We start from the raw sequence: 26,207 nt of genomic DNA, 5'->3' as shown, positions 1-26,207 counted from the left end.
ATCACTTGAAATTGCAGTACTATGCAATTATCGCTCCATAGCAGATTTTCCTTGGAAGGCTAAGATTTTTGAGTCTTTAGTGTCGCAACAACCTCCAGGCTTCATGGAAACGCATCAAATTTTGGTCTATAATAGGGATGGAAATGGCCCTCGTCTCTGTCTGGGACCAGGCGTTGCACCACTCAGATATGACTCAACTATTTGTTCTGGTGCTTCTCAACCTATCTGCAGAATTTGATACCATGGACCATACCATCCTTCTGTCTTGTCTGGGGAATCTTCTCGGACTACCTATATCTGTCATGACATGGTTTCAGAGTTGTCTCTCCGAAAGGAACCAGGTAGTCTAGATTTGTCCTTTTACTTCAGCGCCTACTATGGTTACCTGTGGTATTCCCAGGGAACTCCACTATCAATGCTTTTTTTAATGTTTACATGTTACCTCTTAGGTCCACTATTTACAAACATCAGATTTTATTTCAGTACTATGCAGACGACGCACAACTTCTATTCAAAGTCTCGGGCTCGCAAATGAGTTATTTACAACTTCAGTCATACCTTAGTGAAATTAAAGCATGGCTGACTAACTTCAATTCAACATCCCCTGCCCCCCAAAAAACGCGATGCTACTGCTGGGTCTCAACATCTATTAACTGATCCAGCAAGGTGCCCTCCCTCCCCCGTTCATCTTTTCGGGACACATATTTTTTCTCTAACAAGGTTAATAATCTCTATGTATTTTGCGACTCCCAATCCTTGTTCTTCCACCACAGACCACTACATTGGAATTTTCCTTTAGTTCCGGAATCCGGCCACTCTGCATGGACTATGTTAATGCTCTATATATAGCTCTGCCAAACGTTTCCCTGAATCACTTTAAAAAAGTACAGAATACTGCAATAAGACGAAATTTCACCTTAATGTGCACCAATTTCAGACTTTGGGTGCACGTTGCACTGGTTACCAATCGCCCAGCGTATTTCTTTCAAAATCCTTTGCCTAGTCTTTGAGTGCCTCCTTGTATTGGCCCCTCATTATCTAAATTATGTGAAAAACCAGAGGGCGTTTCACAACCTAGTCCCCGGAAATCCTGTACTTGGGTGGCCAGGGAAAGGCCATCGCTTTTGGATCCGACCCTGGGGGTGCACCAGCGAGGAAGCATCACCTGGGTAGGAGGTCCTCAGGGAGTGGGGGAGAAGCACCCAACGGTGAGACATAGTATCCCCCATTTTCCACAACCCATTGAACCCCTATCCCTGCTTATTTTATGGGCAACTACAACTCCCATAATCCCTTCCCACCTTGTTGTGATAAAAGGACTGCACCAAGTAAGATGAGGAATGAGGTTAGAAGGATTACCTGCACTGACTTACATTGGTCCTGTCCCTGTAATGAGGCCAGACTGAGACAGGCACGTAACTTTAACAATGTACACCTGCCACTTATTAGCACTCCCTGTGAAGATAAAAGGTGCAGCATTTTCAGCAAGGCTGGGTATGTGAAGGATCAGCTCCTCCTAGGCTGATGCGAACCAGGCTGTAGAAGGTGGAAGGCCAATGGGTGGATCGACAGTTGAAGGGATTGAGAAAGAGCCAGGCAAGGTAGCCCGGGAGGCCATGAGCGTTCGAAGAGAAACGCTGAGCAAGCAGAGGAAAGAAAAAGTTGCCAGAAAGCAGCCTGCGACCCTGTTGGGTGAAAGGCAGAGTTGGGAAGGAGCGGAAGAGGTATTGGTAGAGGCTTTAAGCTGCAGGAAAAAGCTGAAATAAATCAAGTTAACATAGCTGGTGCGTTATTGAGGGAAACAAAAGTCTGGTTGATGTTAACGGGAAAGTGACTGTAATTGGAAAGTTGAAGGTTGCGCGTATGCCGATAAAACGCAAATGAAGCGTTCAATTGTTAAAAGACAGGGATACAAAGTAGTAGAGTGGTCCTGCAAGATGAAATCGCACATTCGAAGGTCTATGTGAAATGTGTTTTGGGATGTTGAAAGATATTGCAAGCATAGATCAAAGGAAGCCACGATCAGGAACGAAAGTTGAATAATAGGAAAGGGACATTAGTGAAGTGTGAAATATGCCAAGAGGGCAAAAGTAAAATATAAGAACTGTGGAAAAAGGCCAGGAAGGCAAGTAAAAGAGTAAAAGAGAATAAGAACTATTTGTGTTGAATCTGAACTTTGACACTAAAAGAGAACAAGAACTATAAATACCAAGAGGTATTGGTATTACCCATGAACATTTGAAAAAGCCAAGAGGACAGACTAAAGAGAATTAGAATCATACGTACCAGAATTATTGGTGCCATAAGATGTTGTTAATTGTGAAATGAAGGATTGTTGATAGAGAGGTCCAAGTGGTCATGCAGAGGTCTTTATAAATTGCTTGCGGTCACAAAAGTCTTTGACAGAGAAAAGATACATGAGAGAAAACGTCGGGAAGGAGACCCACACGAATGAGAGACTGGCTCGAGCCAGGCAGAGGGAAGCCTGTGTAGAACTGTAAGAAATGGAGAATATATGAACTGAGTATTTATGGCAAGGTGATCAAAGCCTAATGAAGTGATTGAACTACCAGAAGCTGAAAGCCTAAGATTGCACTGTTGAATTGTACCAGTAAGCCAAAGTGTGCAAGACTGACAGAACTGTGACATCCACTCATCCTTTATTTTTTTTAGAAACTCTAGACCCTGTGGGGTTGAACCTGGGGAAGGGAGTTAGTGCTATGGCCATTCCGACATTTCCTTTTGAGACACTATTTTCATTTTGTATTCCCTTAACACCTATGACAGCAGGTGTGGATTTCATTCTGACCTAAGGGTTTTTCCATGCCTACTCCCCGGGGATCTTCTACGCAGGTGACCAGGGGCGGGCAATCGCTTTTGGATCCCAACCCTGGGGGCGGACAAGCGTGGGAGGATCACAACTGTACCACGTCCAGGCGAGCCCTAGCTGTGAAAGAGAGCTGCACAAAGTACAGAGGCTGTAAACCAAAGAACTTGGTTCAGAGTGGGGAAACGAGTCCCACCAGGAACCAAGGGAAGAGTGACCTTTTCTAGTAGGACTTTGTGAATTGAACTTTACTATTTAACAGGAGGCAACAATGAACCAGTTGAGTAATGTTTAGTTGGAGAAGAATCAAGAGGGTCTGGCTCGAGGCGAGGTAAGCCTGAGGAACCCGTTACAGAGGTGCAGCCTGACAAGAAAAAGGTACTGCAAACTTTTGTCAAGCCAATCTGAGTGGCCAAGTGTATCCTGAGAACCTGTGGAACTTTACTTTGAACACTTCCAGAGTACCTTGAGCTTGGGGAAGGGAGCTACGGAAAAGCTTCATTGCCACATTAACTTTACTTTGAAAACTATGGAGTTGGCCAAATCCCATACACCCTATTACTCTGTAGAATTGAGGGCAAGCATAGGTTTTGACGGAGACAGTATTTTTCTTTTGACTGACAGACTTAGACTTCCCATAGTTTTCATTTCATTAGGGAACATTCCCACTGTAGAGGTAGAGCTACTTATGCATTTTCCCAACCTGACCATTGAAAACAATGGTTTTGAAAATCTACTTACTTATCTGTGTCATCTCTTGATACCATGCTTGTCTCACAAAGCCAAGAGACAAACTTTGCGATATGGAATTATGTTTTTATTATTCTTACTACTATTATATGTGCAGCAATACCATGAATGGGGCTTTTTAAAACATAGTGGACTGTGTGTGCAGAACCACTTCCACATCCCCTTTCTCAATGTTATTCATTGGGTGTACATCTGTTGGCCGTTTCATGAACTCTAGTTTTAAATAGCCCTTTGATCCTTTTTTGGTGCATTTTTAACTCTCCATGCAAGCGTCCTGGGCTGGAGATAACAATTCTAAGGCATGCGTTACCATTCCAAGATACACCCATGAAAAATGCTGCTTTTAAGTGGTGTTCTGCATTGTGAGCCTACCAAACCCATTTCAATGCAGCACAAATGTAAAAGGCAGCTTAGTGTACAAGCAGCATGGAAACAAAACATGCTCTTAAGAGCATCATTAAACAAATCCCTCATCAATATACACAGTTCCACTCGTACAAAAAGGGGGGGAAACATAGGTTGTGTGTGATGCGCTTAGACACTCCTCCAGCTCTACGTCCCGAACCGGGAATGAAACCCATGTTGCCCGCCATCTGCGTGTTCCCAAAGTGAACGCTTTACCCTTGATCTATCCTCTCATCGATGTACACGCAGCATGAAGACAAACCGCTCCACCGATCTTACAAAATGGCCAATCCAATTCACTCTAGCAGCCCAAACAATGTGAGCGAATAAAAAAGGATACAGAATTTGGTGAATTCACAATTATCACATTTAACATTAAATGACCTTTATAATTCATTTTTTCAAGATTTAAATGATGTAATCCTTTGTTACCTTCTAGATGCCATGCAAGAAATGGTTTGTGTGCTCTTCGTATATATATGGGACAACCACTTTCCTTCAGTTTCCATATAGGTACAATCTGCTCGTTTAAAGATAGTCAAGGTTACTGGTCCAAGCTATGTTTCAATATATCCATGACTATCAAGAGTATTTTATAGATGTGTCCTACCTGAATGTTGTAAAAAAAAAGCGGCTTGCAGAACGTCCTGCTGCCTGCGTGTGTCAAGCCACCATTATGGCATTCTATGCGTTGTAGAAATACTGCCTAACAGTCTGTTGGCTATGTCAATGTTTCCATGAGTCTGTTTTTATTTGTTGTTATATTTTTAAAAGATCATTTTACTAGGGAGTTGTAATAGTGTGTATGAGCTTTCTTCTATTTATGTGACATTATCATCAGGTGTTTCTAGGTGATCTAAAATTCGCATGCTATCCCATCTTGGTTTCTCCAAACTAGTTCAGTTTAATCCTCCATCCTAGGGTCAGGTAGGGTGGGAAAGCTCCTGCTGCTCCTAGGGGAATACCTTATTAACATGGAGGGGGGATTCTTATTTAACAGTGCCACAATGGAGCAATACAGAATCAAGTGGAGGGCTTATGGTCAGACCACCTAACATCTTTATTCCAGTGTCCGACGCCTTGTTGGCTCTGGTGGATATTCAGCTACCATCAGGGCCATGGCCACCAGCAGTCTGTTCTTTGATTCATCTCTTCAATATTCTCTGGCTCCGGACAGCTTCTGGGTCTAGGCCCTGTGACGAATCTGAGGATGTCGTCCCTTCTTCCCTAGGGGGGACCTTTCTCATGAGGCCACGGTGGTGCATCCACTGTACAATAGTCCCCCTGGGTGTGATGCACTCAGGGAGGATCACATGGGGAAGTAACCCCTCTGTGGGTTTGTGGACAATCATCATCAGGGAACGCGGTAAGACGCTGTTTCAATACATTTAACCCCTTCTCCAACACCAAATCCTACTTATCGCCTCTTTAAATAGAGCCAATTAAATAGAGCCAATGTGTTTTTGTTGCCCAGTCAGTCAACCCCAATGAACATGACAACTGAAAGACTAGAAAGTACAAAGTGCTATGCATAAATGTTTGAAACTTGTACTGTGAAGCTGATGGCCGGGAGTGCAAGGATCACTCTAGAGAAGCAGAGTGAGCGGTCTAGCTTCTCAGTGCAGGTGATTGGCCCAAAGCAGTACAGCAATCCCACACAGGTGTTTGAAAGCATGTAAGCTGGGACAGAAGAGAGAGCGGTCCTCTGAGGAGGAGCAGCGGGAGCCGTGCACGGGAGCAGCTGACACAAGCCAGAAGGGAAGCTGTAGCGAGAGGAAAGGGAGAACCCGAATGTGGTCCACCATTAAAGGACTTCTCTGGTTGCCACTTAGTAAATCCTCTGAACGCTCCAGGCTCCGGCGAAGCATGCAAGAGAGAGAACACGCAGCCTTGAAGTGTCGGAAGACTGCTTGAGCTGCTGCAGAACCCACTGGATACCAGAACGCTAGCAGAGCCTCGGAAAGGGATGCAGCTGCCCAGGAACTGCCGATACATGTGAGAAAGAAGGAAACGGGTACACAGGTTGCCTGGGAGGTGCTGGTGTTCCAGAGAAGCAACGGGAAGAACATAGAAGTCAGAAGGAGATTGTCTGGGACCCTAAGGCAAAAAGCAAATAAGAAGTCGAGAATAAGAGGGTCTGGGAGCCTGATTGAAAACGAGGCAAAGCAGGAAGTTGCATCCTTGGCAGGAGAGTGAACCAAGCGGATACAACGCACCTGTGCAAGTCTGGCACCCACACCCAAAGTTTAAAGTGACAAAGATTAAGAGGGTCTGGGGCCATGGGAGAGAAAGAGATACAGTTCATGAGAGATCACTGGCTTGGCAGGAGAGTGAACCAAGTCGTGTGAAATATTGCACGTCTGGGACTCGCGCCCCTATGAGGGGTTGACAACAAGAGGGTAAAGAACCCTGGAACTGGCAGAAAGGAATCCTACGCTACGGTTGTGGAGTGTGCCGAGTTAGTGGGAACAAAGAATCAAGTAACATTATTATCTTAGCTAGAAACGGGCTCAGGAGCCCTAAGAACGAAAGGAAGATAAATAGAAGACTAGGGAAGAAGAACATAACCCTAGCATTGAGATCCTACGCTTCATAACGAACTGTGTCAAGTTGGTAGGATAAAGAATCACGAACACAAGAGGCATTACCTTGTGAATTGCCCAGTGACATTTTATCTAAGAGAAAAGGGGCTCAGGAGCCCTAAAAGGAATAGGCACAAGATAAGAGGAAGTCTAGGGGAAAGGAGCACAATCCTACCCATGGAATCTTGCATTTTGGAACATTGTTTTGCATCACTTTGCCAGAGAAACTGGGACAATTTCTGTTGGTTGAAGACACAAAGAACACTTATACTTTGAGAAGAGGTTATCCTTGCGCAGTTACTTTTGGTTATTAGTGTTAGGGACAAAGGTAGGTTTTGAGACACGACAGTGACTGACTTTTTAGATTTGGACTCCCTGACAATTTTCCCTCTTAGCTTTAGGGAGAGAGGGGCATTTTTCCAATCCTTTCTTAATTAATAAAAGTGCATATAAAAACACATGCCACCGTTGTGGGCGAGCCTTACTTCAGCACCCTTACGGCCAGGGCTGGACTCTTGTTGTAACCTCTTATGCAAGACTCTTACATTGAGGCCTTTTTGACTTAGCTACCTTATCTTTACATCTCCCGCAATCTGGCCCGTATTTGTTGGCCACCTCCTGCTCCATCCCCTCTCTCTCCTGGCTCTCTCACTTCTATAAAATCAGCTCTCTGGAAAGCTGTCCCGCTCCATCTCAGTCTAGTCTGCCTCTTTTTATATGTTTTCTTGGGGACCAATTATTGCAATGAGATTTTTGATTGCTGGAATTATTTTCACCCCTTAGCCCGAGGTCATGTGATTGGTCGGGGCTAATTGGTTCTGCCGCCTTCCCATGAGCATGTCCTGGGTTCTCCCTTATAATCAGGTGCTGTGGTTCAACTGGTAAGATATTTTGACCTGTACTCTAGCCACCATGGCCCAAGGGCTCATATACCCTCTACTTCATCTTGTGAGCAGGCATCAACACAGTGGGCCAGTCACATGTTCTGGTTGCTGAGGCTCTCAGTAAGTGTACCTGCGCGCTACCCATGTACTTGTATGGTTTGTATACTCTCAGTAGGTGTTTACCTTTTGTTATAGTTTACTTTTGACCTAGTTTATTTACCTTTCTTTGACACTGGTTAAGCATGTTACTGTGTTGTTGTACATAGTAGTTGTGTTGCCAAGGGAACCCCTGCAGATTTCAGGTTCCACCTGGCAGTATATAAGTCACCTCCGGCTTTACCCAAAGACTGTCAGTGGAGCTGCAGTTGGAGCACCTCATGTGTTATTGGACATTAAGCCTGTATAAGTGACCTACCTTTGCCTCCTGTGAGGTCATTGGACGTAACAGTATAGTTTGCATACTTGGTTGGTGTCCCTTTCCCGTTGGTACTTGATTCTCAGATCTTCATTCCACAATCTGTTGCAGGGCTTACGCACCTATGATTCCCCCATCAAAGAATCTCGCTCCTCAGTCATGGACGTAGCTCAGAAGAAGAAGCAGAAATCCATCAGATGCTGTATTAAGTGAAAACTTGTCCTGAGGCCGATTACTCAGGTTTTTGCACTAATACTGCTTCTCTCAGATTGTTGTAGTGCTGGGTACTTTCTCTTTTTCCTCATGCAATATATTTGATGGCAGGGTATCAAGGGATGGTGCTTGATGCTATCCAGACATAAAAAGTAACCCCTCCCCCCTCCCAGTTCTCCACATGCTCACAGCACACCATTTCTTACTCGCCAAGAGTCAATTATCACTCTGGAATGGCTGGTGCAGATTGTGAGGCATGGAGGTTACCTTATTTGAAGTGGTGACTGCTGGGCATATGATTGTTTGCCAAAGGGAGACTGGAGGAGCACTAAGTCACCCCCATATACCACCTCCTCTGGCCCGAAAGTTCCCCAGTCGCCGTCTTTGTGAGATGCATACTGTTCAGAAGAGGATCCAGCTGTTATCGGCAGCCAGTGTAGCTCCCAAAGGATGAGGAAAATATGCTCAAACATTCTGATGCCATTGATTAATCTTGTTGCAGCATATCGTACTGCTTTGAGTGGTACAAGGGCTGAAGCTGGCATACCTGACAAGAGTGCCTCCCTTATGTAAGTGTGACAGCACTAGCGATTAGACGCAGGTCCTGAAGTCAAGCGGAGATGGGAAGGAATGATTTTGTGCAATAGTTCTGATATCAGGCCATTTTGCTCTTGTGTTGCTTAAATGACAGATTGCAATCAGTGGTAAAAATCAAGGAATTTGGAACTCTGGGCTAGATTCCATGCACACCCTTCAAGATTCTTGCAGGATAGCCGTGATTGAATAAGCGTCTGTTCAGCAGAGATGCTGGGTATCACAAAGTCGGCTTTAATGGGATTGAGTTTTAGCTGGCATTCGTCGTCATCCATGATTGGATGGGCATCAGACAGCGTATTGGCTGTGAAATGTTTTTGGTGTGGCTGAATTCTAGGTATATCTGTCTGTCGTCAGCGTTTTGGTGTACAGCAATGTCAGGATCTGTGATATGAATTCCTAGACGATACATGTGTAGTTGAGTATAACTGGAGTCTGGAAGGAATGAAACAGCACTCCTCATCCGGCTTGAGGGCTCAGTGATCTGAAACTACCCATCTGGTCCAGTTTGTATTGGTTTGATAGGTCGGAGGCACACCAGTCAAGTATGACTAGAAGTTTAAGCAACATTGTGCAGGGAGCCTAATAATGTAATGTAGTTCATGTTCTACTGAAATCATGGTTAAAAGTGGTTTCTTGTGGGGAGACCACCAGGGGGCGGAGACAGAATGGCATCTTGAGACGAAGTCTCCCTCACCGAGCGCAGAAGTCAGATAAAATGGTTGGTGCATTTAACTGATTTACACAATCATACACTGTAAAATAGGATCGGAGGTGCTCAGGCACACCGGTCCGAAGCAGAGCCATAACACTGCCCTCTTTCCTGCCGAACGCTGCCCGGACCTAGATACGGCCCGATACGACGGGGCGTTAATGTCCAATACCGCAGTGATATGAAGAAAGCATCCTGCCTTACTGCAACACAGCGTGCCATCCTGTCACCGCGGCTGTACACCGCCCTGCTCCTGGATTGAACATCAGTGAAAAGCGGTAAGGAGGGGTTACTGATCACGAACCCCCAGTGTAGCTGCATTCATTTCCCAAGCGCCAGGCAGGGAGGAAAAAGGCGCGAAGGCCCCGGCACTCAACACACGGGGGTGTTAAACCTCACACCATGACTGGACCACACCATGACTGGACCACACATCCCACAGCGGGAACCACTCCGCCGACCCCCAACACTGGGTGGAAGGGAGGTGGCTAGAGCAGTGACCCGGCACACTATATAAAAGCGCCTCGGCAAGAAGCACTGCAGGCGCGTTTGTGTCCACCCAGACAGGAACCTGGCAGAGCGCAGCAGCCGCAGTCTGAGCTCGTGGCACCAGGAGTCAGCCTTTTCAGCACATCCAGTGCAAATAATTCTGGCACCCTAAGCTTAAATAAAGCAGAATAGAACAATACAAAAAAGAGTTGTCAGACAGAAGGGGTGGGAAGAGGAGAGGAAGGACACCTTCTCAGCCCTGTGAGGAATCGGACTTCTGTGCAGACCTCAGCAGGTTTACTCAAGACTCTGTCAGTCTACAGAACAGCTTGGAGGAGTGGTGCACTGTGAAATAAATTGGCAAGTGAACAGGCATCGCAGCACAGAGTACATCAGGTGCTTGATCGAGGCAGCCTTTTAGCGATCTAGTTGGAGAAGACCTACTGATCCTCACCGTGGCGCTGGCCGATTTTCTAGCAGGAAGGTACCACCGCGTGCACCTATTCCCATACGTCCTGCTTTCCAACTACTCCATGGAGGGAGCATCGCCACGAGTGCTGCAGGTGACCAGCCCTGCCTTTTAACAACTGTACTGAGAGCACGCACAGTGAAAGGGTAAGACCCTTCATTTTGTCATGCACACAGTGCTTGTTACGCTAACAACTTCTTCTTCACTTCATTATTGCCACAATTTACTACGGCAGCTGGGGGATTGGCACAATTGATTTTCCCTGCCTTGCTGTTAACCCACCACGTGGGTTTTGTGATTTGTTCTGCATTCTGCCTTGGGCCTCATTGATCCTTTGCCATTCCAAGATGGCTTCTCCACACAGCTTCTGATGCTTTCTTTCTGCCTGGCTGACCCCCTCCCATTGGTTGCCTTGGCCTTTATAGGCCAATCGGAGCAACCGGGAGGCGGGAGCTGGCCGCAACTATATAGGCCTACGACGAAGGCCCCTGTCTGCTCCGCTACCGGAATGCTACATTAGGTAATTTCCTGTCACCCCTGCACTCGAAATTCCTTGATGCGGTGACCTCGTTCTACTTGAAATCTGGACTTCCATAACCCTCCTCCTTAACTTTGGGTTTATTACCTCCTCTGGACACTTCTACCCGCTTTCGCCCCTGCTTCCTTCTCGGCTTGTCCTCTTTGATTGCACTTCTGATTACTCTTAGTGTTCACACCCACTGCTAGCTCCTGAATCTGGTTGCTATCGAATTATGACTGTTTTCTCATGCAGTTAGCTTAGCCTCGAATGTGACTGTGTTTTTATGCATTTAGCTTAGTATTGAATTTGGCTGTGTTTTCATGAATTTTAGCCTAGTCCCTGGCTTGACTGTGTTTTCCTTGGGGCCTCTATGCCTGCCTGTTTATCATGCTCCCCCACCCCCCTGTTGTTTCTTCTTGTCTGTCTGCATACCTGCCTGTGGTTCCCCCTGCCCTTCCTGCTTGCTTTAGATGTAATTTCTCCTGAATCCTTCTTCTTGCGGTCCCCTCCTTTCTCCGCTTCCCCTGACTTTCCCTTAGCACTTCCTCTATCAGAAATGTCACCTGACCTGCATGATAGCAGTTTGTTTGTCTCCTCCCTTCTTTTTGTTTTTTCCTCCCTCTCCCCTCCAGCATCATTCTGAAATGTCATCAGGCCTAGTACGATAGCTGCTTGTTTTTGTTCTTCTCCTTCTCCCTGTTCCCCCTCACCCCCACCTCTTGTAAAATTTCAGCACTACCACAATTGTCGTCGGGCCTAGTAAAGTAGCCGCTTGTCTGTCTCATTTCCTTCCCACTCCCCCGCCCCTCCATAACATTGTTAAGCTCTTGCACTACTTGAAATGTCGCCAGGCCAAGTACGGTAGTTATTTTCACATTCTTAAATGTATGAAGGACTTGTAAGAATGTGACTGTTTTCTCCCTTGTTCCCTCTTCTGCCTTGAAGTGCTTTGAAACACATTGTGTATAGGCGCTATACAAAAAAGCAATCAAAACCCAACGCTCATGGAACTCTGATTGCAGAGCTTCTGCGTCATTCTATAGAAATGGAACCGGAGCAAGCAGCAACCCCGCCGGACATCCCTGGAGTAGATCTTGGCAGTTCAACTAAAGCAGACATACGACTTCTGCTGGGAAACATTTGGTCAACTAAATCTAATCTAACTTAGAAGGTCACTGACCTGCAATCAAGAATGGTCAAGGTTGAGGATCAGATTGAGGCTCTGGAAAACTATCAGTTGTCCGGGGACCTCACTGTAATGAAAACTGAGGCCCACCTCCAAGACTTGGAACAAAAAGAGAGAGACTTGGAAATGAAAATGGATGACTTGGAGAACAGGGAGCAGGAATCAAATATTTGCATAATGGCCCGAAGTGAAAAGTCAGACGAATCCGGGACATCCCTGGAGAAACTAATTGACTCCAATTGGTTCACTTTTTGATCCCCCCAAGGTACCTGGGCATAGAGTTTGATAGAATCCATAGAGCATGGCGTCCAGCAAATGGCCGAGATCTGTCCTTGCCAAGTGCCACCACTTCAGACATAAAATGCACATTCTACAAAGGGCAAGGGAAAAAAAAAACATTGAATTTGAAGGATCAAATATCCAAATATTCCAGGACCTGTCGGCGACTACACTCATCAAAAGAGGAGGCTGCCGCCGGTTTACAAGTTTGCTGCAAGAGCACGGAGTGTGGTATAGATGGGGTTCCTCTTTTCATTAAACTTTGAACACGGCCAAAAGGAATCCCACATCACCTCGGAGGAAGAAGCTTGAGGGGGTCCTGGAGAGCCTACGAACGGGCATGCGAGAACAACCCGGGAAGAATCATGCCACAAGATCCCATTGACAAGGCAAGGATTTCTACACCAAGAAGAGGCCGTGCACAGGGCTCCAGGAAGTTAACACACTTTAACACCCCTTGAAGACTAAAGATATGGTTAACATTTGGAAGATTGACATTTCTCCTTCTACTTCTCCTCGCTCAGTCTACCCAGAAGAGGCGGACCTAACATTCTCGAGGCAAATTTTGTTTAGCTGGGACAGCCTTAAAGGGAGGAGGGTGAAGGCGATCAGAGAGGAGCAAAATACATTTTACGACACTTGTTCCTATTCTCGGTCCTTAAGATGAAATGTTTGTGAAAGCTTGTTTTTTTTTAGCAGTGGTGTGCACCAACTACTCTGTTAAAAAGAAAATTTATGTTATATGTCAGCTCGATGAGGGGCTCCTGGAGTGTGGCCCTTCTTATTTTAGGGTGTCTCTAACAGGAGAAGTGTCGAAGATGGCACTTTTCGTTCGGGAGGGTTGGGTAGAGGGGAATTCACATCAGGGTAAAAAGAGCGTTGTCAGCAACACACACTTGTTGGAAATGAACCGATTTAGTAGAGAATTTATCTCCAAGTACTCTATACCTTTTTATGAGATTACATGGCGAATGATTCGATCGACCAAGGCGAAAGGGAATGAACTGTCATGTGATCATGGGGCCAGTTGAAGGGATACAGTTTGGGCACCTTAATGTTAAAGGTTTGAATTCTCTGTATAATCGTTCCATGGTGTTAAGGGAATTCAAGCTCTCCAAAGTAGATGTGTTATTTGTTTGGGAAACAAAATTCAGAAGGGGAGAAGAGTTTAAAGTGAGAGGGAAGGAATTGGGAGGGGCACTGTGGGTGTCAGGTCAACACAAAAGAGGAGGGTTGAGCCTCATATACAGGAAGTCCTTAGGCCTCCAAGTAGCCCAGATTCATAGAAACGAGGAGGGGAGGTATATTGTGGTTAATGGGAAGATGCGATCACATCCAGTGACCCTCTGCTCAGTATATGGACCCAACTAAAACCGGTGTCATGGTCATGAAGTCAGGGGCACAGGCATACAGGAGTCACATGCACAGGAGACCTGGGTGGACACTGTCCTGGCGTCTTTGGCGCCAGGCTCATGAACAGAATGAAACAAGAACATCCATTTAACACCAAAAGGCTTTTATTATGGATATAGCACTTCAGATGCATTAACCTTGAACATTCATTCCATTAAGTAGGATGCATTAACCTTGGACATTCCATCCATTAAGCAGCCCCAAGTGTATTCTTGGGTGTGGGTGCTAATGGATTGCCTTTGCATGTGCTCACTCTCTAGGATTGGCAGGGTGTGGCTGGTAAGCCCGCCCTAATGGGCGTGCCCACGATCTCAGCTCTATAAACTGCCCCGATCCTCAAGACCGGCGCTTTGCGTTATTCTGCACTTGCAAGCAACGTAACGCTCACCGTCGCCTGAGGTCAGACTTACCTTTGAAGATCCTGCTTCCTGAACATCCTGCTTCCAGCCATCATACTTACCAACTGGGTGAAGGTGGTCTTACCTGTACATCTCTTCGGCGAACCAAGTATTCATCTTTACACTTTCCGGAAAGCCAAAATCTTCATCTTGGCACCGCAGCACGACACGCTCCATCGTCGATACCAGAGCCTGCAAGGAAAAACAGAAGACAAGGTTAGACATCGAAAAAACTGTCAGTTTAAGGTTGCGCTTCGCTATATTTGGCTTTCCCTTAAACCTTCACTTACCTGCTTTCGAACATTGCCGTAGCATCCATCTTCAATCCGGCCGCGTCTCTCAGCTGCATTGAGGCTGCATTTCCATCTAAGGGAAGAAAACAGAAGAGAGACATTATTGCGGGCATAAATAGGAGCAACATATAAAGACATTAAACAGAACGAACAGCATCACAAGAGCTCAAGAAAGACTTGCCAATCATAAGGAGAAGCATAGTCGCAGCTGGACTGGACTAATCCTCATCAGGGATCAGTGAAGGAACTAGATCCCATTTGACGCGCCCCTGCCTGAAGTAGCAGGATGGAGAGCATATCTTCCATAATTCACAGAAGCAGTATCCCCACGTACCACCGCTCATAGCTTTTCTACTGAGGGAGAGGCCGGAAGGGGGTGATTCAAGTTCGGGGAGGGCTGCAACCGTGCCCCAATGCCTCTGCAAAGTCCAGGTGAGCGTATCAACCGGCTAACCTTCAGCAGAGACCTCTTCACCTTTTTAGATTGCTGGAAATCTGGCCTGTTGATATGCAGAGGGTATTCTAATCTTATATCGGACCACACTATGGATTAGGACTCCACGAGGCAGGGAGCTATCCCTCCTCTGTGTCTAGGCAGAAAAAGATTCCCTGATCTCTTGAGAGCTAATTACCTGATGGACACGTGGAGGGTGATGCGCCCGCAGAAAAGGGCATTCACTTTTATTCCCTGCCACACTTGACATATTCACAAATAGACTGTCTTGCTGACAGCAGCATCCCAGTACGTCATACTGATAGCCAACCTTTAGATTCTGTGCTGGTCCGATCATGAGATGTGCTTACTGAAAATCGACTTAGACCCTCCCCCACAGACAGACCATAGGTGGATCTGTAACAACACTCTCTACAAAGACATAATATTCAGAGACTCCCTTGCCGAAGAAATTAGAGGTTACTTTGCAATCAATGACACGGGTGAACTCACACTGAGCACAGTTTGGGAAGCGGCTAAAGCCACATTTCGGGGGGGTCTTGATCGCAGAAGGGAGGGCGCTCAGGAACAGGACGAGGCTGCTGAGGGATTCAGCATTCAAACAGGAAATTAGGCAGAAGGAACTATCCCTCCAAACCCAAACCGCCCTTAGAGAGGAAACTCTGACAAGCATTAGAACGCCATGCAAAGAATCGAGCGACATATGGCATAACAGAGCGTTAATTCAGCTTAGGTTCCTGAAGCAAAAATGTTATGAGAAGGGCGACAAAGCCCACATCATGCTGGCCACATGTCTGCGCAATCAGACAATAGATAAGGCAGTGTACAAAGTCAAAGATGAGAATGGGAGGGACTGATCAGCCAGGTTGAGATCACCAAGCGCCCAATTTTATGCTCCCTTATACAATACAGAGGGTGGAAGCTCAGAGTTGAACCTAGCGAGATATCTGTCGAATTTCCCCCATTACCCGCTAGCTACCAACAATCTAGCTTTACTAAATGCCCCGATAACGACTGAAGAAATACAAAGTGCTATATCTAAGCTTAAGGCAGGCTCGGCACTAGGGCAGAATGGACTCACTCCAGCCATTTATAAGGACTACAGTAACTGCTTAACTCCCTTTCCGAGTCAAACTCTTCAATAACATTTTAGAAACTAGCCAACCCCCACCATAGTTTATGGAATCTCAAATTATAGTTATCCCGAAGGAGGGTAAAGATGGCACGGAATGCGCCACATACCGCCCCATATTACTTATAAATGTGGACACCAAGATTTACGCAATTGTCTTGCCGGGCAGGCTCTCCCTAGTTTTACCCCACTTAGTACACACAAACCAAGTCGGCTAAGTAAAGGGCAGGCAGGGCGCCGCTAATATTCACAAAACCCTGGCTCTGATGGCCTCCATTAACCATCTAGACGACTGTCCTACTCTGCTGTCAATCAATGCAGGGATGGCGTTTGACTGGGTGGAATGGCAGAATAACGATGTGGAGGGCTTTACTCCTTGATTAGCACAAGTCATTTACCGATACCAGGCAAACAAACTAGATGGGCTCGCAAGACAGCCGAGACACCTGTGCATTGATATATAGAGCAGCCTAGTCCACTTCAAGCTCCATGCAATACAAGATGCATAACAGAAGTCTACTGATGTGATGGACCTAACCCCGCAAAGATTGGCAAAAATGTATCCAGGCGTTACCCTGTATTGTTGGAGAGGTTTCCCTGAAGTTTGCGACTATTGGCACTAGTGGTGGAGTTGTCAGAAAGTTCAGGTATACTGGAAGGAGATTCTGGGTTGGATGGGAGCCATAGATGGGATTCACAGAGACGTGTCCCCATTATTAATGTTATTTGGGTTAGAAACAGACACGGAGGGGACGTACACAGTACTGTCACACATGCCTAGAAACCTGCTTTTAGCAGCAAGAGTCTGCCTCACGATTCACTGGAAATGTAACATGCTACCCTCAAAGAAAGAATGGTTGAACAAAGACATGGCGCCCCTTCTTGGAGTGCCATGCTGCATTTAAGGACACGCACAAGCAGGCAACGTAGTAACAAACAATAGGGGGCCCGACAACTTATGGAAGATCAGTCTATGCACATAGATAAGTGGGCTTGGTCAAACAAAATTGGTGTACCGATGATTCTTTTTTCTGACATGTACATTATTATACCCGATGTACAAGTGGTGTTGTGATTTGTATAGTTTTAGAATGTAAGATTCTTTTTTTTCCCAGATGTGAAGGGAGGGTTGCTGGTGTGGGGGGATTGAGGAGGATGTTCTTTTTTTTTCTTAAGTTACCAAAGGTTTGAAAGCCATCAGGGTCACTTTTCGCAATAGTGATTTTCTTTTTCCTTTTCTTGACCCCAGTCTTATTTCTTGGTACGTTATCCGGGTTGGGTAATGTCTTAACAGTTGTATCACGATGGTAACAATAATCCAATAAAATACAATTTTTTTAAAAAGTGGTTTCTTGTGCTAAAACAATTGACTTGGATAGTGCTGCAATTTTGAACAGATGATTATTTTTTATACAGCCCCAGCCTCGCCCCACTTACAAGCAATGGGGTGATTCTTACGCTTATGATTGATTTGATGCTGGCTGTATTTGTGAATCATTAACAGCTGTCATTCTGTTTGTTGCAGATATTGGCATTAACCTTACAGATCCGGTATTCCGAGGCATATACCGCGGAACACAGAAACATCAAGGCGAGTGTTTTTATTTATAGCTTTTTGATGTTTCCTAATACTCGAAACTATCTCTAGTGTGATACTGTAATAGCCTTTCATACATGTGAAGAGGGCTTGTGTCCTCTTTAAAAGCTGCTCAGTTAACCAACTGATAGGGAAATCATGTCATGCAGCTTCCAAGTATAGCTATTCACCCCCGGCCCAAACTCTGCATCTCCTCGAAATGTTGTGCTCTACAAAACCCACAAAGTTTGTGTTTTTCCAAATATCATCAAACCATTTAAAAAATGTTCTAACATGGTGTGGATCGGATGTTTAAATTACACTGATCTTAAAAGTGGCAGCCTTTATTAGCTCAGCAGCATATGTGCAAATGTAAACCTTAAGGAGAAATTGTGTTGTAGAATTAACACAGGCATCTTTTTAGAGAACATAGGCTTTCTGAAATTTTTTTCGAGAGCTCACGGGACACTGAAGGAGTATTTGGTCAAGTTAATGAGGAAAACACGAAGGTCCCGTACTCAGTTTCCTTCTTTAAAAGGAAGATTTTCCGAATCTACTTTCCAAAGTGGTTCTCCCTTGTCCTGAAATATCTGAAATGTAAGGCAATGCACCTGGAGGCAAAATAGAGAAAGTAGAAAAGGGCACCTGACTGGAACGAAAACAGAAAGGCCTTTGGGAATAACACAAAGCCATCCAGGAGGGGGACACATCCTTCTTTGGAAGGGAAATCTCCAAAGCCACTAATTGGGGGGGGGGGGAGGACTCCTTAAGGCAATATGTGATCTTTTGTTTTGCAACACCTGGTCAATACCCCCAATTCCCTCAAATTGATGTAATACGTTAGTAATTATTTAGTTGACAATATTTAAATGAGTAGAGGCAGAAGAGTGACTTCTACAATAAATCCATTGAGTCCTCACTATAGTCGTTCCAAGTTATTTTGAGGGCTGAATCTTTAGGGCAACCGTTTATTCGAAAGAATAGTGAAGTTTCGGGCCACCATTTTGGCTGTTTGGATAACGAGGATAGCAGTGAGATGACAGGTGGTAGGGTGACCTCCTTAATGAAAATATAAAAGGAGGACAAAGCAGGCCTTCTATCCCAATGTTACATTTTCTGTTATATTTGGCAAACTGGTGACAAAACCAATTGATTTCCTCTTGGGAATAAGAGTGGTCCCTGAAAGCCTAACAAAGCTCAAATGACCCTCATCGAATCAATGTAACTCTTGAGCCGAATTTACATAGCAACGACAGGACCATTACAGTGCTCCTCTTTTGAACAAATGAATCAGTAGACCATCCCAGGAGATCTTGGATAGGCAGGGTTTGCTTCACCTGCTACATTTGTGGTGAAAGCCAATGTATGTGAGATAAAGTCCTCAATTATGTAGACCAGTTCCAAGTTACTTTAGTAATCTTATTGAGTTGCCTGTTGCATGTGACATGGACCACCTTTATCTTGTACTTTCAAGGCTTCTGTTGGAAAAGTTTAGAATGGTATGATGGACGGTAATTAGACCGTTGCATAGCTTGTAGTGCATGACACTTACAATGGGAATTGAGAGGAGAAAACATAGTGAAAGAGAGGAGAAAGGGTAGGAGGAAAAAAGGGTAGCGGTTGAAGCATGTGTAGCCCCAAGTTTCCACCCCACAGCTCCACCCACGTCAGAGATAGTAGGGTAAGCATTGGAGCATTTTGCTTAAACAATCTGTCTCCACGAGAACCAAGCCCTCATCTTTTAACAGGCGGATGTGACTAATTCAGGGTTCCCAAAGAGAACAATGTCGGGTTAAAATGTGAGTACATCTGTAGGAGTACAAGTGATTCTAGGCGATGCATATAGGATATGAAGGGTTCTTCATCCATTCCGTAAAATAATATAAACTGCTTGGGTATTGAAAAGATGTATTCAGTATTCAAGGTTATCGACTTATCATAAATGTGAGTATATAAGGATAATCGATAGCTTAGCGATGTGTAGAATGTAGAGGTCTTGCGGCAGAGATATTCATTTAGAGATACAACAATAACGGCAAGCAAGCAATATTGATAACCAATAGCAATAAGCACTGTTAGCAGGTAATGTTTTGGAACAGGTTACGAATCTGAAAAGGACAAGTGTTACTAAAATGTTCTTAATGCAGAACAAATTAATTTAAATACACATTAATTGGAACATTTAACCCTGTATGCGTTCCGTTTATTTCTTTTAAGGCAGCACTGTTTCTTTTAAGGCAGCACTGTTTATTTCTGATCCCTGTTATATTTCCCATATTTTTGATGCAACACAATTCATGTTACATAACCATGTTGTCTTGACTGCAGACAGGAACTCCTGTTTAAAATATAAGATGAAAAAGGCTTTCTTTAAGACATTTTTACTCTGTTCTTACTCCCCCCGTCGATATGTACTAAATAACAAGTGGCCTCGTTACGACCCTGGCGGTAAGGCAACAACGGCGCCGGTAGTGTTACTAGCGCCGTTGTTGCCTCACCGCCTCATTACGAGTTCTGCCCGCGGGGCCGTCCTGTACGCCTGGTCAGACCAGACGTGCAGAGCGGCACCGGCTAGCAGAACAACGATGCTAACAACGGTCCCGTCATTAACTGGACCGTTGTTCGCATCCTTCCCATTGAGCCCTCTGAGGGCTCAAATGGGAAAGGTTTTTCGTACTGGGTCCGGGTCCCCCCGAATGGGAATTACCAGGCCCGCAAAAATCAGACTGGCCCGGTAATTCCCATTTTTCGGGACCCGAGTTTGGGGGTAGCCATGCCGCTAAAAACGGCATGGCTAGCTCCAAACTCGTAATGAGACACAATACCTGGCTTGTTTCGATCTAAATTTCTCATGACACACTAACGTCCAATGTCTCCATGTTAATTTGGAGTGATAGAGCGAAGTGATTGGTTTTTAAAATTTTTATTGCAGTCCTCTTTTGTGTCAAATGGGTGTACATGACTTCATTAATTTTAAATCAACCCAAAACAGAAAGGGTGCTGGGGGCATCAGTATGCACAGCGATAACTGTAGCAGGCGACAAGGGGCAACACTGGTTGCAACCATACACAGTTACTGTTACAAGTTACCTCTGGAGGCAGAGAACACAAAACACAAGGCCATAAAACACTACACCCTTGAAAAAGAGCACCGAGGTAGCGCTCGGCAGCCACAAGCACCAGTGTAAAATAAGATGGTGGGCGTAGCACTACAAGACCGGGCATTCATCTGAGACTCCGCATTTTAAATCGAAGAAGAGGTTCTAAACAAGAAGCATGTGCCGTACAGTGGCAGACTGTACTATAGAGAACTCTGGAGGTTTCCTGGTAGGCCTCTACGCCTTGGGCCTCTTTGTGAAGGCAGCCTGGTTTTCTGCTTCTCCTACCTTCTCTCTGTCATTCCAATTCCTTCCTGCCACCACTCCTTCTCCCACAAATCCCTTTAAACCAACAAGTCTGTTATAAAGCTCCCAGTATGTAATGAATCACTCTTAACAAATGTCTTATGTCAGTATTTTAGTTGTTAAACTACATTTTAATTCCTTTATAGGTACAGATTGACTATTGGACCCATTATTTCAAAGTTTATTTGGTGGCGAACCCCCAAAGCCCTACTTTAAGAGGTTGGGCTTGCTCAATACATTTGTTTGCACAGTGTAATATGGGCCGCTTCAAAAGCATTTCCACTGTCTCTTTTGTTTCTCAGTCCAAACCTGGTGTCATATTGGTCTCTCATCGAATTTTGATAGGAGTGGCTATAGTCATATTGTTACTGGAGTCTACTGTTTAGTAATGTTATGACCCTTGCTTAAAAATTAGAAAACCTTGATTTTTTTCAACACAAACTACGAGAGAGAGTGAGAGTGAGAGAGAGAGAGAGAGAGAGAGACACATCCAAAAGAAGAAAAAGAAGTTGATACCTTAACAAAGCTAACAAAGTTATTTATTTGCAAGCTTGCATGATCTTGTGATCACTTACTCAGCCAGAGAGCTGGAGTGAAGCAATACAAAAAGACAACTTATCTGAAAGCCTAATTGAGGTATTGCTTTCTTTGGATGAATGACACAATACAACTGAACACACTGTATCTCTCTGTAACATTTGAATCCATGAATGGATCTTTACTGAATTTGAACCTAATCTGAACCTTAGAGATATTATGGAGCATGCCAAATTTGTTAACAATACATGCCCTCGATCAAAAGTTATATAAGAAGTAAAATTCTGCTGGGTGGGTTGCGGGGGAGTGGGCGACTGGAGGCATATCTGGTGGGACTGTAAAGAAATTCAGGGCTTTTGGACAGAAGTGAATTCCCATATGCAGGGGATGTTTCCAAATGTAGCCCTGGTGGGGGAAAAGGTCTGGCTATGTGGGATAAGAGATCAAACTACCAAGGGATACACGACGAGGCAATGGAGGAGCTTTATGGGTCTGGTTATTGCGGCATGGGCTGCTATTGCCCAGAACTGGAAGCATCGAGACATTCTGCTAGTGTGGTCACTAGTTACAATGGAAAAGTTGACTCACAACTTGCAAGGTTGAAATGGGTCCTTTGTGAAGGAGTGGGGGGCGGTGTTGGACTTCCTCCAGTCAGACTGTATGGTGCAATGGTGCCCACACAAAATTAGGATCCTGGCTTTATTCGAAGCTTGAGGAAATCCCACAAGACGTTGGGGCTGTCCTTCGGAGGAGGGTGGGGGGATTTGGGGGGGGAACGTTGGGGAAATGTTGCTACGATTATTTTCTACATTTGTAGTATTCATTATGTGAAAAGAATAAAAACTTATTTTAAAAAAAAGTTATACAAGAAGTTATAAAAAGGCATTTTCAGCTTTTTAAGAGTTCTCCATAGGGAAATGGTAAGTTTACAAACTGATTTCTCGCAGTTGTGCACTGCAATTTACGAGAGATTTGGCAAACATGCACTTTACTGTGCAGTTGTTCATGCTATTAAAATTTGAAACTCACATCACCCAAACCCAAGATATTCTGTTGTAGAAAAAATTGGGATGTTTCTACTTTTTTGACATACACACAATGCTCATAATGTTTAATATTACAAACAAGCAGAAATATACAAATAATTCTAAACACTCTTAATGATATCATATGATAAAGTAGAAAACTGGTAATGTGTAATATTAAGAACAATCAGAAGCATACAAATAAACAGAAAACAAATGATGTTTAATGTCCTATATGAATATATAAGTGATACCTACAAATAGGACAAAGAAATGTGCATAGCTTCCTGTTGCAGAACAGAAGAACTTTCGTAGTGAATCTGAAATATTATAAACTACCACAAGCTTATGAATAAGAACACTCTAAAAACTTAATGGTAAAACCAAGCATAAGCATACAAAATGCATAAACTTTAAAATTACAACCATGAATGGGCAAATGATTAACCGAACACTCTAATATGTAAAATAATGAACACGCCTATTAATAAGCACAAACCATGTTTCCTGTATTATTACAAACCGGCAAAAGCATATGACTAAGCAATACACTGGTAATTTGTTATGTCATATCCAAACATTCAAAGATTACTAAAGAGGGGTTATTACCCATATCCCTCATCAGATTCGTGCATTACCAGTGCATCCTATCAAAGCCCCTAATCTTGCTTACTCCAGCACTCCTTCCTCATCACAGTCACTCATTATCCCAGCATACTCCATTTGCGTCACAGTCCTTCATTGCCCCCACATCCACGTCACAGTCTGTCATTGCTATTGCATCCCTCATCCTTGTCACAGTCCCTCATTTCCATACACCAGCATCCTTAGTTACAGTCCATATCCCTGCATAGCTCATCCTTGTCACAATCACTCATTACCATCACATCCCTCATCGTTGTCACAGTCGCTCATTACCATCACATCCCTCATCACGCTCCCTCATTACCCCTACAACTCTTATCCTTGTCAGTTCTTCATTATCCCTGCATTACTCCCCCTTGTTACCTGTACATCCCTCACAGCCCCTTATTGTACCTGCCACCCTTAATCCTGATCACAGTACGTCATTATCCCTGCAAACCCTCATCTTTATTACAGTCCCTCATAATCCCTTCATTCCTCATTCTTGTCAGTCTCACATTTTCCTTGCATCTTTCATCCTCCTCTCAGTCCTTCTTAACTGTGCCACTCTTCTCCTCATTACAGTCCCCCAAATTCAATGCAACCCTCATTACTATTACCCCTGCAAAAATCATCCACAACAGTCTATCATATCATCTCTATATATGTATAAAAGGGAAAATGTGTGTCTGTTCAAAATGTTCAGCATACTTCCCAACATGCTACAACCCTGAAATTTGGCATTTGGGTAGGTTCCATGGTGTAGGCTAGGAGGCTTGTCCAACTCCAGGCCTCGAGGGCTGGAAATCTCACTGGTTTTCAGGATATCCCTCATTAATATTCATGAGAAAAAATGTGCATACATTTAGAAACATTGTATGCAAATCTATCTCATTAATATTAATATGGGGCAGGCTGAAAAAACGATCTGGCTCCGGCCCTCAATGCCTGGAGTTAGACAATCCTGGTGTAGACAATGTTACAAGTATAAGACATAGATTTTTCCTATTTTTAATTTTTTTAAGAAGTCTGCCATACTTACGCCTGCCATGTGTGGATTATGTGTGTGTGTGTGTCTGTTCGAAAAGTTCAGCATACCTCCCAACATGCTATAAACCTGAAATTTGGCATGTGGGTAGGTTCCATGGTGTAGACATGTAAAAAGTATAAAATAGAAATGTTTCTATTTTTTGAAGCAGTCTGCAATGCTTACTCCAGCCATATGGCTCTTTGTGCCGTAGTTCTACGTACACTTCAGCAGTTCATTGTTCCTAAACTTTCCACACTATCAGAATTCTATTAGCGGCACTCACTTTGATAGGAAACGGTGCATGTTTCCTCAATAGTGTCCGCAATGATGATGTCCGCCACATCGCAGCAAATTTCTCATGATAATTACAGGAACTTCATTTCCCACGAATGTTGATGAATGAATGCCATCTCAACAGTACGAAGCTTATATGCTTCAGTCGTACACATACAGGTGCAGCACTTCAAGCTTACATGCTGCAGCACTACACATACAGCACTTCTGTTGCGGTCGCTATTGCCTTGGCTGTAGATCGGGACACAAATAATGTTGCTGCGCAATCTCAAACTCCAACTCAAAGTAGCTGGAATTGATTGCATTGTTCTTCGGGTAACACAAACAGCCATGCAATATCATCATCTATATTCGTTCATTGAATGACCTTCAAACTAGGACTGAGGTGGGAATTACCCTGCGAAGCACGGGTACAAATGCTAGTTCATTCATTAAACTATTTCAGAGTAAAAGTCTTTATAGAAGTAAACATCACTGAAAAACAAAACATATTTTATAAATGCATATACATATTCCTCTTAAATCATAGTTCAAGACATATTAAAAAACATGAAATTACAGTGCCTTGAAACTAACAATGTAAAGATAAAAATATCTTTCAAGACAAAATCTTGGAATGAGTATATAGTGCAATAATTAAAAAGCCAGCTGCACAAAAACACATCTTGGTGTTGTGATGAATCCAGCGATATCATCACGCCCTCTCTGGGGAAACTCTCTTCCCATGTGGCCAGGCAACGGCAGCCGCTACCTGATCCGGATCCTGTTGGTGGCTGCCTGAGGGAGGATCATATGGGGGGAGAGAGACTGGCTGCAAGAAACACGATATCCACCTTTCAACTCTGAGTATAACTCCCCCCTAAATTCAGACTGTCCTTGCTTATTGTAGTATTGAACCTGTACAACCATCTTATACTGATATCAGGGTAACGTCTGACAAATTATACCAAAGTACTGAGACGAGAAAGAAGACTGGAATGATGAAGATTACTAGAACCAGGAAGCCTGCGCTGCGTTCCAGTTTTTCATGGGAGCTACATAGTAGCAGGATGCTTAAATACCCGTCAGCTGTGTGAATGAGAGAGACGCTGCAGAGAGAGAGAGAGAGAGACTCTGCAGCAAGAACCTTGCTGCAAGAAAAGCCGGTCATAAGCTGGTAAGCAAGCGGAGTGCTGGCGACTCTGAAGGGGTGCTGGAAATGTCCAGAGGAAGCCGAGAAGCCAGATATCTGCCGTGGTGAGGCTGAGGACAGCGCAAGGCTGTCTGGAGATGCAGGAGACCAGCGATAAGCGGAAAGGGGGCAGAACGCTGCTCTAAGCCACCGGCAAGCCACAGCAACCGCGGGATGACATGAAGAACGCCAGATTAGCCAAAACAAACCAGTGAGCCCAAAAGGGAACATCGGGACACTGGGGCACTTAAGGGCCAATGCCACACATCGTGGGGAAAGCTACAGAGTCTGCTAAAGCGGGCACAAAGCCATATGATAAAAAGGGAAAGTAACAAACGAGAAGGTGGAGTGTCACTGACCCAATTGGTGAAAAGGGCATGTACAAGACTGTTGCCTAGTAATGTGTGCAAGTCTGAAACCCATATACATTGTGAAAGACAGTGTGAAAAGTCCTGACAGGAGAGTAAACCAGGCACTTTGTGAATATGAGACCCGCACCCAAATATGTGTGGAACAGTGTGAAGGCGAGTC

The 26,207-nt window shown here is 44.5% G+C and overlaps 1 protein-coding gene across 1 annotated transcript in view; it reads left to right on the top strand.

Annotated features, from left to right (window-relative positions):
- Positions 1-26,207, top strand: part of TATDN1 (TatD DNase domain containing 1) — a 463,190-nt gene that overhangs the window by 87,158 nt on the left and 349,825 nt on the right. The window contains exon 2 of the mRNA XM_069621594.1: positions 17,541-17,606. Within this exon, the coding sequence (XP_069477695.1) occupies positions 17,541-17,606 (66 nt within the window). The remainder of the gene's footprint in view (positions 1-17,540; positions 17,607-26,207) is intronic.

Source organism: Ambystoma mexicanum, chromosome 5q, assembly GCF_040938575.1.
Source record: "Ambystoma mexicanum isolate Mex_15411 chromosome 5q, UKY_AmexF1_1, whole genome shotgun sequence".
NCBI lineage: Eukaryota > Metazoa > Chordata > Amphibia > Caudata > Ambystomatidae > Ambystoma > Ambystoma mexicanum.
Note: the sequence above shows the minus strand (reverse complement) of the source record. Positions and strands in the feature narration are given on the sequence as shown.